At 44.2% G+C, this 14255-nt stretch overlaps 1 protein-coding gene across 1 annotated transcript in view; it reads right to left on the reverse strand.

Annotated features, from left to right (window-relative positions):
- The window catches only part of OBSCN (obscurin, cytoskeletal calmodulin and titin-interacting RhoGEF), a 184233-nt gene that overhangs the window by 137324 nt on the left and 32654 nt on the right, over positions 1-14255 (reverse strand). Inside the window, exons 11-19 of the mRNA XM_056336858.1 lie at positions 13765-14040; positions 9426-9695; positions 8057-8332; positions 6579-6854; positions 5167-5442; positions 4081-4356; positions 2688-2954; positions 1926-2195; positions 1429-1692 (exon numbers count right to left, since the gene is read on the reverse strand). Of these exons, the coding sequence (XP_056192833.1) occupies positions 1429-1692; positions 1926-2195; positions 2688-2954; positions 4081-4356; positions 5167-5442; positions 6579-6854; positions 8057-8332; positions 9426-9695; positions 13765-14040 (2451 nt within the window). The remainder of the gene's footprint in view (positions 1-1428; positions 1693-1925; positions 2196-2687; positions 2955-4080; positions 4357-5166; positions 5443-6578; positions 6855-8056; positions 8333-9425; positions 9696-13764; positions 14041-14255) is intronic.

Consider the following 14255-nt stretch of genomic DNA (forward strand, 5'->3'; position numbering starts at 1 on the left):
CCTGAATCTACCTCTAAATCAGGACCATAGTCACCCATGGTTCCTTGAATATTTAAGACACTCCAGAAGGTAATTCAGTGCATCTAAGACTTTAAGCACTCCTTGGAGGTCTTTTCTCCTTGGAGGTCTTTTCATCTCTCTGTTAACTACAGAGGGAGTTGAAAGTAATGTGCTACATTGAGGCCTCATGAATCCGAGATGAATCTACCAGCTGCTAGTCACTGCTAATGTCTGTTTTATTCTAGAGCTATTCAGTTCAGAGAAAAAGATGAGCAACCACCAGCAGAAGTGATAACTGCCCCGTATCGGGATGCTAAAGCAGTGGGGTTTTAACAGCTCTCAGCCAGGAAGGTTTTGAAAATGAAATTAGCAGTGCGTGGAAGTGATTTGAAAGACCCTGTTCTGTATGAGATAGTCTGTCATCATTTTTATATATTCAATTCCATCAGAAGACCACAAGATTATAAGGCTGGAAAGACCTAGAAAAAATCATCTAGTCCTTCTCTCCTCCTCTAAGACACGCTCAGCTCTTTATGTCATCTCAGACAGATAGTTTGCTAACCTTTTCTTAAACACACGATGGAGGCTCCAGGACCTCTCCAAACAACCTACTCAGTCATCCAACCATTAAAAAGCTTTTTTATTGTATAACCCAGATCTTTCTCATTGTGATTGAAGTCCATTATTTCCTGTCATTATTTCCACATGGAGAACAGACTGTTCCCTTCCACTTCACAACAGCTTTTTATGTACTTGAAGTCTGTTATTGAGTCCATCCTTACCTATTATTTATGACCTACACAGCACCAATTGGTGGCAGGGGCTTTACAGACAAAATTAGATAGTCCTTAAGAGCTTAAATCCTATCTTCATCTATCCTGTAACAATCACGACAAAAGGATGGAGGAAAAAGGACAGAAGTACAGGGCTACAGCTGAGACATCATTAGCTTGCTTGAAAGGGCAGCACCCTCAGATAGATTTGCTCTTGTAGTTTTTTTAACCCTGACTGAATATGAAGAGACATTTAGAAAGAGGTGGTCTGCAGAGAAGAATTAGGGTAATGGATGGCTGAAGGGGGAATGGTTTGCTAAAAGCCATACAAAGGAAAAAAAACCCAGAGTATACCAAAGAGTGAGAAATTTCAGAGGAAAGAGAAGAATCAGCTGAGAAGCCTAACTGTCAACAGCATGACTGAAAGCTGGCAGGATGAGATGGAGGCAACAGGAACCAGCCAGCCATTCTCTGTTTACTGCCCTTGTTTTAACCTCCTCTTGCCATTTGACTGATGGCCAAGCCCCTGGTTATGTCCCTGTGTCCCCATGGGGGGGCAGGGGGGGGCAGCAGCCATTATGATAATGGAAGAGACCAGAATCTACCTCCAAACCCTGTCCCAGGTATTTATAGAACTGGAGATCGTTCAACTTACTTTCCACATTGATCTTGGCTTGGGTCTTGTCATCAGGACTCTCACAGCAATAGAAGCCCCTGTCTGCAAAGGAGATGTCCTTAACCACCAAGGCATGCTTTGTCCCCTCAGCTTTGATCTCTATTTTTTCACTGGGCTTCAATACGATGCTGTTCCTCATCCACTTCACCCCTGCAGGCTTGGTCAGCTCTACCTCCAAGGTCACTGTGTCCCTCTCTTGAACCGTTCTGGGCTCCAGTTTCTTCTTGAACGAAACTGAGGCCTCTGCCAAAGGAGGAGAAATATTAGTAAGAATGTAGAGGATCCAGAAAACAGGATTTCGGACGAAATTGAAGCGGTAGCTCACATACCTCCCATCCCAATATATTCTGGGGGTCTCTGTTTAATGATGTGAATTTCCCTGCTGCTAACATAATCAGTCAGAGGGAAGGCTATATAAAACAACACAGGTCACAGCATCAGTGACAGCCTGTCGAAGGGGCATTACGACCTCTTACCTCGGACTCTGAGATTGGCTTTGCTTTCTACACCCTCAGCGTTGGCGGAGATTTCAGCTGCATCTTCCAGTGTCAGATCAGTGATGGTGAGGCTGTGGCTGGTATCCTTCTGCGAGATCACATACTTCTTGCTGGCTTCAATCTTGACACCGTTCCTGAGCCAAGTGACCACGGCATCACTGGGAGAGACGGTGCACTTGAACACAGCCTCGTTGCCTTCCTCAGAGACCACGCTGTTGAGGCTTGTAATGAATTTCACCACTCTGGGAGCTGGTGGATAGGAATAAAATATTTAGCAGCTTTGTTCTCCGAGACACAGCATAAGCACCTTCAAAGAGCCAAAAGCTTCTATGATGTTATCAGAAGCAGCAATTTTTATTACTGGGTCATCACATTTCCCATGTTTTAGTTTTGTGTATAAAGATGCCAGAAGAGAGGGGCAAAGAAAGCTGGGGGGGGGAAGGGAAAGAGGGGGCGGGAGGAGGTCCCATCTTATATTTGGGTTACTTAATTTCAGCCTCAAATGTAATATGAAGGTCAATTTGCCCACATATTAAGAGACCTGAGCTTAACAGGTCTCAAAAATCATTATATTCTTCACAAACAGAGGTTCCACTGACATTGGGAGAGGAAATGGAGTTTTGGATGTTGTTGTCAACCCAGGACACAGCACAAATACATGAACAACTCAGCTTTGCAGAATTGTAATGGCTAAGAACCAAACCCAAGGATCCTGCCACATTGCCACCACGACAAACATACCTTTGGGGGTGATGGTAATGCTGCTCTTGTCATCTCTGGACTCACAGGAGTACTCTCCCTCATCCTCAGCCCGGATGCCTGTTATTGTCAGGGTTCGTTTGACCCCCTCTTCATGAATCTGGAAACGCTTGCTGGGCTTGATCTCAACTCCGTTCCTGCACCACATCACCTTCCCTTTGGCGTGACTCACGTCACAGGTCAAAGAGACGCTGCCTCCAATCTCAGCATTAACAGGTTCAAGTTTTTTGGCAAACTTCACTGGGATTTCTGAGATCCAGAAGAAGGAAAAATGATGAGAAAGAAAATTATAAGAAACCCGTTCCAAGAAACTGGGTCTGGCCAACTTACATAAATAAATAAATAGATAAATAAATAAGTAAATAAAAAACCAAGCAAAACCAGAACATATTTGGGGATCAGGGTAGACAAAAACAAACCAGAAAGGTGGAAATTTAGGGAGATTCCTTTGACATGGTATTTTAATATCACTATCATTCTGTAAAGCAAGAACAGCATCTTAAAACATGATTGGGTATTGCTTTCCTTTCTTTCTCATCTTTTACCTGATGGGACCATGTAGAGTTTTTACATCAGAGTCTGAAAACCTGTAGGAATGCATAAGCCCCAGCCACCTTCATCTCTCCTGTTACTGGAGACACAAGCAATGGAGTCAGAGAAACCCAGGGTGTGATTTCTCTCATCCTGAAGGGGACATTGAAGAGATCAGGTGTATCATGATCTATTAGCAACCACCCCTCTGCAATGGCTCCAAAGGATGCTGAGGGAGTGCATCTTAGCTGCAAACATCTCCAGTGTGACTGAAGAGGAAGGAGCAGGCCTTTGCTCTGGGACATCTCCCCTCTCATCTCCTGTGGTATTTCATCCTTCTCGTCAGTTTATAGCCTTAGCCTTGACTAGGGAACAGCATCCCAGGTCTACCATCCGACAGATAGAGGAGGATCTAACTCAGGTCCTGCTTCCCCATGTGACTAACTCACAGATCTTCTCCTCACACAACATCCCCCGACATCCTCAACAGCTTTGTTGTGCTGGTGAGCAGACTGGGGAAGAGCTAGGTCTCTGCCATGCCCCAGCTACTGGGGTTGGGCGGAGACAGAAAGAGCATAATGCAAGTGGGGAGGCAGGCACCAGGAGAAGCAGCCATCGTAGGCTTCCTGGTTCCTCCAAGTGGACAGAAAAGGTGAAAACCTGGGCATCTGGAAGCAGGAGAACTTTGCTCACCCATGGTGGGGCAGCCACAGCAGCTACAACAACAATTCAAGCCTTGAGGTTGGAACACTTTTACAAAGAGTTTGGACTTCACCTCCATCCTACCATGACAGAAGTGTAGCTGTTGGGTTGGGACATGACCTGTGTGCTGCTCTCTGCTCACCTTTCACCTGCACTTTGAATTCCTGCTTGTCGTTCTTTGTCTGGCATGTGTACACAGCAGTGTCTGTGCTCTCAGCCAGGGTCACCGTCAGGGTCCTGCATGCCCCCTCACTCTTGAACTCGTATTTCTTGCTTGCCTTGATTTCCGTTCCATCCTTGAACCACTTCACTGGAGCAGTTTCAGGTGTTACTGAAGTAGTCAGTGTGATGCTTTCATGTTCCTGAACAATGAGAGGCTCTTTCTGGACAACTTTCTTTTCAAATTTAGCCTCTGGTTCTAGGAAAGACATTGAAATAGGAAACCAAAAACTTAATGCTCAAATCTGTAACACAGTAATTTCCTCTTACTCTCTCTTTGTGACTCACAACACCAGCTCATTCATGATCTGCAGTGACCCAGGCAATGTCTGAGTATTTGTGGCTGGTACAATCTTTTGCTGAGCAGGAAGAAAGAAAATGATCTGTCAGGCAACCCAGAGCTGCTTCTTAGAAAAGAAGCAAAGGAAAGGAATTGCGAATACCCATTTTTATCTGCTGCTCACAAAAAACTTGTTTCTTAGGAGTAAAATGACCTATATAATTCTTTCCTTTCCCATTTTTAGGAATTTAGGTCCAATTAAAAAATATTAAAGTGCAAAACCTGAATTTATGGCCTGTTTTCTTTTCTCTTTGCTCTATTACCTTTCTCCTAGTCTCTTTTCATCTTGTACAACCCTTTGCCACAAAACTGGGAAGTTTTGGGACACGGACCAGCTTTTCTTGGTCATCTTTCTCCATAAATCTATTGCTGCACTTCAAAGCTTCCCACTTCTTTCAGCTCCCCACCAGTGAAACAGGTTCATCAGTGGGGTGTGCAAAGAAGATAAGCAAAAACTGCATAGCATGTACATAGCCCAAAAAAAGTCTTCAGCCAGGTTCCTCACCTCTACACTGCTAGATTGAAAAAGGCCAAATTAACATGCGGTGTGGTTCACGGATGTTGCTCCAGGGGAAATGGTTGCTGCACCATGGCTGCTGGGTAGGGAATATTCAGTTTTACTCTAAAGCCACACAAATTGCTGCTTCGCCCCTCAAAGTGAGTACTCACCAGTTATCTCCAACTTGAAAGTCAGCTTCTGGCCTGCAGCCTCACAGATGTATTCTCCAGCATCTTTCTTCTCCAGCTGGTCTATAACCAGGCGCCGGGTTTTGCCCACAGTTTCTATTTTGAATTTCCTAGAGGAAACAAGCAGCCTTCCATCCTTGTACCATTTTACTTCAGTTGCATCCTCTGCTACCTCACAGCTGAGGGTGGCACTTTCCGTCAGGACAGCTTTCACCTCCTTCTGAACCTTTTCCTGGTTTATAAATGCAGGTTTTGGTTCTGAGTGCAGAAACAGAAGAAAATATTGATCAAGGGATTAAAATAAGATCAATCGTACTAATTTCTGTGCACATGTTTTAAAATGTTTAGGTTGTCAACTGCCAAAACAGATTGCTTTCAGTGGGCAAAATCTGCCCTTCTGTGTGACTGAACTGCCACGTGGAAAACTGGGTAAGAGCCTAGGAATGGAAAGGACCAAGAGGGTTGTTGAAATCATATGGTTGCAAGCCATCATACATAAAATATTTAATTAAAGCATTCCCAAAGAACATCTGTCCCACATATCACCAAAAGCTCCCACATTGCTTTTACTTAAGACCTAGGATAGAAATACGGGACTAAGAGCTTCTGGAACAGACTCTTCATGGTTTCTTCCACTGTCACAAATGTGACTGTCAAAGAGACAAAGGAAATGCAATTGTATTTCTACATCAGTAGAACTCCCTGCAGTACTCAGGTAGGTCAAGATCATGGACAGCAACGTACCCAAGACTGTTGCAATGTCAACACTCCCTTTAGCATCACATGCTTAAAGCGGTTTGGGCACCTTGTGAAACCTGTTCCAAAAGAGTAATCTCTGGGAATCTTTCACAACAAAGGGACATTTAACACCTGGTAGAAGTAGTAAGGTATCTCAGAAGGCTGAGATCTCCTACGCACAACAGCCCAAATTCAGAAAAAGTGCTGAGTTTTCAACCCATCTTGAGGTGTGCCACTGCTGAAATTCCAAATGACAAAACATATTCCAGCCTTAGAGTTCTCAGAAATGGGACTAGAAGTCTAACAAGAAAAGGATTTTTGAATGCCTCTTCCCTTCCAAGAGGTTCAATGCACAAGAATCGCCCTTTGGCATCCCAGGAATGGGAGAGATCTGAATAAAATGTAGATTATTATTACTATTATATTTGTATCTGTAACTATTATTACATAGACAGGCTAAGAATGAGATAGGCCTTTGTGCCATGTTAAAGCCAAATATTCCACTTTCTAAGAATCCAAGCAACAAGGTACAGAAAACCAGGTGAACCCTACAGGCTGCAACAAAGCCCACACCGTTGCAACTGCACCATAGTGTAAGAGTTATTGCAATTATTACTTTATTATCCTCTCCTGTAATCTAGACAAGTATGTCTTACCTGTGACACCAATCTTGAAGGTCAGTTTCTGGCCAGCAGCCTCGCAGGTGTACTCCCCAGCATCTTTCTTCTCCACCTGACACACCACCAGGCGACGCAATTTGCCCTCCGACTCCACCTTGAACTTCTTGCTGGAGGTGATCAGTTTCCCATCCTTGTACCATTTCACGTCAGTCTTCTCCTGGGCCACCTCGCAGCTCAGCGTGGCGTTTTCTGATAGTGCAGCTTTCACCTCCTTCTGCACCTTCTCCTTGTTGGCAAACACAACTTCTGGCTCTGAAAAGAGAGAGAAATTCAAAGTGTCTCCAAGATGTGATGCTGCCCAATCCCCTTCTTGTGGCTTACAGGTAAAACTGGAAACCAAATCTCTGACTTGACAACAGGTGTTTAAACATATTGGCAGAACATGCAAACCGCTTTGTGGTAGAGGTCTGGGGGGGGTGTGTTTGTTTATTGTTTTTTTTAAAGCTTTCTGTTGCTTTGTCACAAATCACACAAAGATTAGCATTTCGACAACAGTAAGACAGATCATCTGGATGGTTCATAAGAGCGTTGTGTGGCAGGGTCCAGTCAAGGCAGGGTACATTTCTGTTGAAGTTGAGTGCAAAGTAACAATTTTTTAGAGGCAGGAGCTGGCCCATGCTGTCATGGTCCCATATTGTTGATTTCTTTAGTTCTCAATAGCTGCCTCTGCTGCCTTTTAGGTCATTTTGTTAAGTGAGAAGCATGCTAGACCAGGGCTGATACATTCAGGACTCTTATTACTTCTTATGTGACCTTGAGAAAAGCTCAGCTCATCTTACATCCAAATGGTGAAATCCCCTTGTTGTCCAGAAGACACCTCAGTCATACCACTTGCAAGAGGATCAGGAAGCAGGGAGGGAGTTGGAAAAAGCTGAATCCATTTTACCACTCTACAGCCCCAGCAGGGTGATGAATCTGGAATGAGTCTCCACGACACCTTCTTTCCCTAGTTGCCTTATATATCTTGATAGACCTTGACATATATCAAGCCTTACTGCCACATTCTCTGCCAAGGCTGAAACGAACCCATCCAAGAGAAAGAAGAAGAGTGCAGATGTTGGGCAGACACCCAGCCTGCTCTCCACCATGACCTTGCTCTGAAATGCACTGAGAATCAGCTGTGGTGCAGAGCTGTTCTGGTTGCACCAACGTGTGAGGACGGAGATGTGCAATCAGTACTTTCTTTCCCACAGCCCTTTTCCTACAGAGACGGATAGTTCCCGAAGTCTTTCCAAGCATGTAGCTTGCTGTTTTAAGGGTTTTATGAAGTTTTACATATAAGATATAAATAGAACTGTATTTCTAACTCTTTGTCCCATTTCCACATCAGAGTTAGGCCATTCCAAAGATGTTCTCTACAAATTTGAAGGGCAACAGGAAAATAAACTTATGAAACTATATTAATTTTTCAAATATTCTAGAAATAGGAATGATAGGCCAAAATCTTCTCTTACCTGTGACACCAATCTTGAAGGTCAGTTTCTGGCCAGCAGCCTCGCAGGTGTACTCCCCAGCATCTTTCTTCTCCACCTGACACACCACCAGGCGACGCAATTTGCCCTCCGACTCCACCTTGAACTTCTTGCTGGAGGTGATCAGTTTCCCATCCTTGTACCATTTCACGTCAGTCTTCTCCTGGGCCACCTCGCAGCTCAGCGTGGCGTTTTCTGATAGTGCAGCTTTCACCTCCTTCTGCACCTTCTCCTTGTTGATGAAAGCATCTTCTGCCTCTGGAATTAAGGGTACAGGGGCAGATTCAGAAAGTTAAGCTTTCACACACACACACCTCTTCCCAAATGCACATCTGGATTGCGGTGCTGAAAACGGCTTTCCCATTCACATTGCCTGTCACCACCATCAACTGAACTGTTAATCTCTGAATTACATCAAGTGCCTGGTGCAGGACTCCTTTACTGGTAGTCCCAAAGATACATAGCCCCCCAAGATGCTTTCATTTCCACCACAACCATTCTCCAAAATCTGCATAAAAGAAGTTCACCTACGCCTAAGTCCGTCAGCACACCAGGCACACAGTCTATAAGAAGTCTGTTGAACTGTCGAAACCACCCAAGAGCTGCAATTTGCTTTGCCAGCAAAAGCAAAGCTAGTCTCGGGAAACAAACTTCATGAGCCTTTTCTGCGCCTGTATCTTTATTTCCCAAATATTCTAAAGTTGTGGCATCCCAGAAGTGTGTTTCTCTAACGAATGAAAACTAGCCAGCTCCCGTGGTATTTGCTTTGCACTGCACAGCACCAGAATCAAAAAGCAATTCAATACATGAACTGCTCAATTTGCTTTAAGTTCATCAAGATCCAGCTGAGGGTTGTCAAGAGTAAAACCGGTCCTTGTTAATATTATGGTGAAAAGACCTGGTTTCCTCAGCTACTACTTCTGAGAAGAGTTCCAGTATTTCAGTTGACAGAGGCCATAATAAATAGGTTTCCTCCATAATAAACAGAGACTTTAATTCAGGAAGGGGCATTCACAAGAGAATACATGTGCTCAGAAGGTGTGCTGTGTCCTTTAATTCCTCCTGCAATCATTCAACTCTCATTTTGCTATCAGTACATCTTCACCAGGATCCTGGGAAAATTTCCTGATGACCTTCAGCCTGCCCTAGGCTTGGGCTACAGAAATCCACTGCACTCTTAGTTTTAAAAGAAGGGAGACAGATCTAATAGCATGAACACAAATGCTCAAGTAAACCAGCAAAACCTAAATGTTTGCTCAGTCACTGACTGCTGAGATGGAATTTGCCAAGCCACATAACTTCCCTCTCCTTCCAATTTTTCGTGCAACAGGGATGCAGCAAATTCTCCCACCTGTGACATCAATCTTGAAGGTCAGTTTCTGGCCAGCAGCCTCGCAGGTGTACTCCCCAGCATCTTTCTTCTCCACCTGACACACCACCAGGCGACGCAATTTGCCCTCCGACTCCACCTTGAACTTCTTGCTGGAGGTGATCAGTTTCCCATCCTTGTACCATTTCACGTCAGTCTTCTCCTGGGCCACCTCGCAGCTCAGTGTGGCATTCTCCTTCAGCACTGTCTTCACCTCCTTTTGAACTTTGTCTTTGTGTTCAAACACATCACCTGCAAGATTTGAAAGAAGAAAAAATTTAGAAGAAAAAAAAAAAAAAGCCCATAAAAATGAAAGCTTTGCCTCCAAGATCACAGGGTATTGGGTTTTCAATGGGAGACCACCTGGTAGATTACAGTTTAAATAAAGCAGCCGTAAAATCAAAAAGGCTAACAGAATCAGTTAAGCAAATGCTTGAGGAAGCACTGGCAGGGACACCTTGCTTCCAGACAGCCTAGTTTCTTGCTGCTGCTCGCTTGGGCAGCCAGAACTGCCATGCCTGATCTTCAGGCTTACACCAGCTTTCCTGCACACATTCTGTAGGGTCACTCTCTGCAGGCCAAGCAGGACAGGCTCTCTTGGGGAAGGTGTGTTTTGGCCACTTGCAGAGAAGACAAGGCTGCATATTCAGAGTAAACAGCAGATACTCCAGGCAGGATCCTTCATTTGCCAATGCTGCCCCATAAGTGGGTCAAGGAATATTCAGGGAAAAAAAAAAAACACAACAAAGCTTACAAGGGTTATGAAATAGATGCGTAACAACTGGAGTACCCTCAAAGATTTGTATGGACCTGTGTCCTCATGGAACAGCATCACTTCCCAGATATATTCTACAGATCATGTGCTACTAATAGTACAAAATCAGAGTCATAAAATAATTTAGGTTAGGAGTGATCTCTGGAGGTCATCCAGTCCCACTTCCCCACTCAGAGCAGATAAAATTACATCAAGTTACTCAGGGCCATGTCCCATTGAGTTCTGAATATTTCCAGTGATGGAGATCCCACAGTCTCAAGGCTCATGTTCCAGAGCTTGACCACCCTCATGGTGCAAGTGTTTCCTAGTCTCTTTTCAGAACTTCCCACGTTCCAGCTTGTATGCTTTGCCTCTTCTGTCACCATGCATTTCTGAGAAGAATGTGGAGCTGTGGACTCTACACCCTCCCATTAGACAGCTGCAGGCAGCAATATCATCTCCCTTTTTTCTTTTCTAGACTGAACAAATTCACTTCCCTCAGCCTCTCCTCATATGACATGTGCTTCAGCCCCTTAATCATCCTCATTGCCTCCACTGGAGATGTGCCAACAGCAACTTGGATTTCCAGATGGAGTAGCTGTCAGATTCTCCAATCAAGCAGGCACTGACTTCAGAAAAGTAAATTGATTTTAGGCTTGCTTTTGGTAAATTGCAAGGATATCATTTTAGAAGCTGGGCATGGGAAGTAACTTTGGATGTAGAGATCACAAGATGATCTAGCCTGCAGTAAATAGAGGGATTAACAAAAATATATCTGTAACACACTTATTTGAAGCTACCAAACTTGTGTGGATTATGAGAACTGATTCATGAAGAACAGATTAACGATTTGTTCAGGACTCAGTGTGGAACATGGTATCTTCACACTAAAGTGTTCAGAATCTGTACTTCACCCAGCAGAAAAACAGGAAGGAAAGGATCAGCAAGGCCAGGTTAAAAAAAAAACAAAAAAAAAACCACACAAACCAAAACACTTTTTAATCCTTTAAAAGACAGAGCACATACAAGAAAAGGAAAAAAGGACAACTCTGCTGGAAAGCTGTGTCTCTGGAACCCGTAACTGTAGTAAAACAGCACGATTTGCCCGAAGTCAGGCTGGATCCAAGCTCATGCAGGAGGTTAAGACACCTAGCGAGGGGCACTCTAGCACCAGAAATACATGTAGACAGGGGAAGCACTGGGGATGCACAGTGTGGGTTTCATGTTTCAAAGCTCTTTGTATCACACTTCTGAAGAAAACAAGCCAGTGTTCCTAGAAAGTGTTCTACAGGCTAATTTGTTCTTTTGGGTTCTTACCCTCACTCCAGGAAGATGTTTTGCCCTTCAGTACAAAGCAATGGAGGTTCCACAAGGAGGTAAACCGAGTGAGGAACTCCTAAGCTCACACCTTATATTCTACCCTAGGCAACTCTCTTCAGTGAAAACTTTTGGATGTTTGACTTTCCCTCAGGGCAAAGGCACTTCTTACACAAAGTACTATCGTTCAGTTGTACCTTGATCAACAGGAAGGTAAAAAAAATGGTGATTTAGGGTTGAAGCACAGAGGGTCAGAAGATCCGTTTTCCAGTTCTGGTTCTACAGCATACTTCTCCAGCAGTCTTGAAGGAGAATGCAAATGGGTCCCACCATTTCTGCCTTTAAAGTGACCAGTAAAGTGACAAGACAGAGCCTGTTTTTCTCCATTCTAATAGTTACCCATTTGCAAAATCTATGTAATGACTTCTCTTTGGTAGCAATGGGCTTGGGCAACACCCATCTGTGTCTTGCAGACAAAATGCCTGTCCCATTTTCCATGACACCCAAGTACCTCAAAGCCTGTGACAGGAAAAATACCTCCATGAGGAAGTATTCTTATCTTGTCTCTTCTCACCCCTGCTTACGGAGAGGATGGGGGATGCAGAGAAGGTTGGTGATAGTGAGGTCTCCCCCACATCAACCTGTAGAGGACAGTGCTACCTCCCAAAAACCTGAACCCCGGTCTCTGAGCCATGGGATTTTCTCTCATGATTATGGCTGTTTCTCAGAAGCCCTAAAAGTCAAGCCAATCCTTGAGTTTTCATCCAAGTGTCTCATGCAACCCTCCATTATTGCTGTCAGCAGCTTCCCTCACTTGCTTAGCTGCCAGCACAAACAACTGCTGAGAGCACTTCCCTGCCTCGTTGCATCCAGCAGAGGATAAATATCTCCTGGTCCCAGTTGAGAAGATCCCTCCACAAGAAGCTAAGAAGAGCTCTTCCTTCAAAGAGTGTGGTAAGATCCTTTGTTAATTTCTGCCTTTCACAGTTTCATTTATAATCTGCTATGATTTTTCTAACAGCTTCTGCTATTCAAACATTTATTGTTTGAAATAATGATCTCAGTCTTACCCTCTGCTGCTCCTACAACCTACACAGAGCCACAGAAAAAGGTCACATAATTAATCCATGGAATAAGTATTACCATAGCTTTTCTGGCACAAAGGAGAGTTGCCAAACACCATGGAGAATGAGGCAGATTTGCCCCCAGTTTCCTTGTAAGGTCTCAGTCCCCACCAACATACACCACAGTAGGCAGCCAGGGCAGAGCAAGCAGAAAGAAACCCACCGTTTGTACCTCAACAAGACCCACAACTGGCAGTCACAAGGATCTCAGTGCTGTAACACCATGCTTTACTCAGGCCACACTGGGAGCAGGCCAGCCACAAACCACATCCAGTGTGGATAATACACAACCACCTTCATAGCCAAGTCCAAAATAAAAAGCTCAGGGCCATGACCAGTGCACCAGGCTGCGGAGATGCGCACACCTTTAAACAGACATTGTTAGATTCTAGCACTGGGTGAATCCACTGAAACAGAAAAGGGCAAATGTTTGCACCAGTCCCAGCTGTATTGTCCCACATCACTTCCTGGGATACGCTTTTAACTGGATGCATACTTAAGGTTTTCTTCTGGTCCACAATCAGAAAAGAAACATCTACATCAAATGTAAGTACTCTTCCCTCATAACTCTTTCAGGCAAGACAGAAGCAAGGAAGATGAGAAAAGAAATACTGGGGAATATTTTCCATGAAAATAACTAGCAGCAAGGACAGAAATGTATGTATTGATGATTCACCAGCATCACAAACTACTGGATGCTGATCTGAACTCACACTTGAAATTGTATATGTTGTGCAGTTCCTCATGAAGTCACATTGGCAAATTCTCCCAGCCAAGCCATGTCTCATAGGGCAGAAAAACTGTCCTAGAAGTGATGGAAACTAAAGATTCTTACAGTGGAACTGCAGACTCCTAAAGAGTGGAAGGATTGTTGTATGCTTGTCCTGTTCTTACATCCTTTTTCTTAATAATCACTTCTGGTCAAAATCAGGGAAAGAATACCAGCCTAGCTGGACTTTCCTCCTTCCCAAAGCATCCACACACATGCCTTTAATACCAACCTTTAAGAATAACTGCTTAAGTTCTGTTGGAGACACATATAGACCATGGCTGGAAGTAAATCTATGTCACTAGGAAGCTTTCTTTATAGCTACAGCAAAAAATACGTTATCAGATCATCCCTCACCTGTGACATCAATCTTGAAGGTCAGTTTCTGGCCAGCAGCCTCGCAGGTGTACTCCCCAGCATCTTTCTTCTCCACCTGACACACCACCAGGCGACGCAATTTGCCCTCCGACTCCACCTTGAACTTCTTGCTGGAGGTGATCAGTTTCCCATCCTTGTACCATTTCACGTCAGTCTTCTCCTGGGCCACCTCGCAGCTCAGCGTGGCGTTTTCTGATAGTGCAGCTTTCACCTCCTTCTGCACCTTCTCCTTGTTGATGAAAGCATCTTCTGCCTCTGAAACAGGGAAATATTAGGGGAAAAATACGTTGGATATAAATAGCTTGCAGCAATAAGATATTACAGGTATTTTGCATAGGTGCTCTACAGGATCACTCCTTGTAACATTGCTTTGCAGTCCTTTTTATCACACAGAGCAGTGAATGCATCCTCAAAACGTAGCCCATATAGCCATACCTCTCTGACTAGTCTTCAGGAATGGCTCAATCGCC

The sequence above is a fragment of the Falco biarmicus genome, chromosome 4 (genome assembly GCF_023638135.1).
Source record: "Falco biarmicus isolate bFalBia1 chromosome 4, bFalBia1.pri, whole genome shotgun sequence".
In the NCBI taxonomy this organism is placed as follows: domain Eukaryota; kingdom Metazoa; phylum Chordata; class Aves; order Falconiformes; family Falconidae; genus Falco; species Falco biarmicus.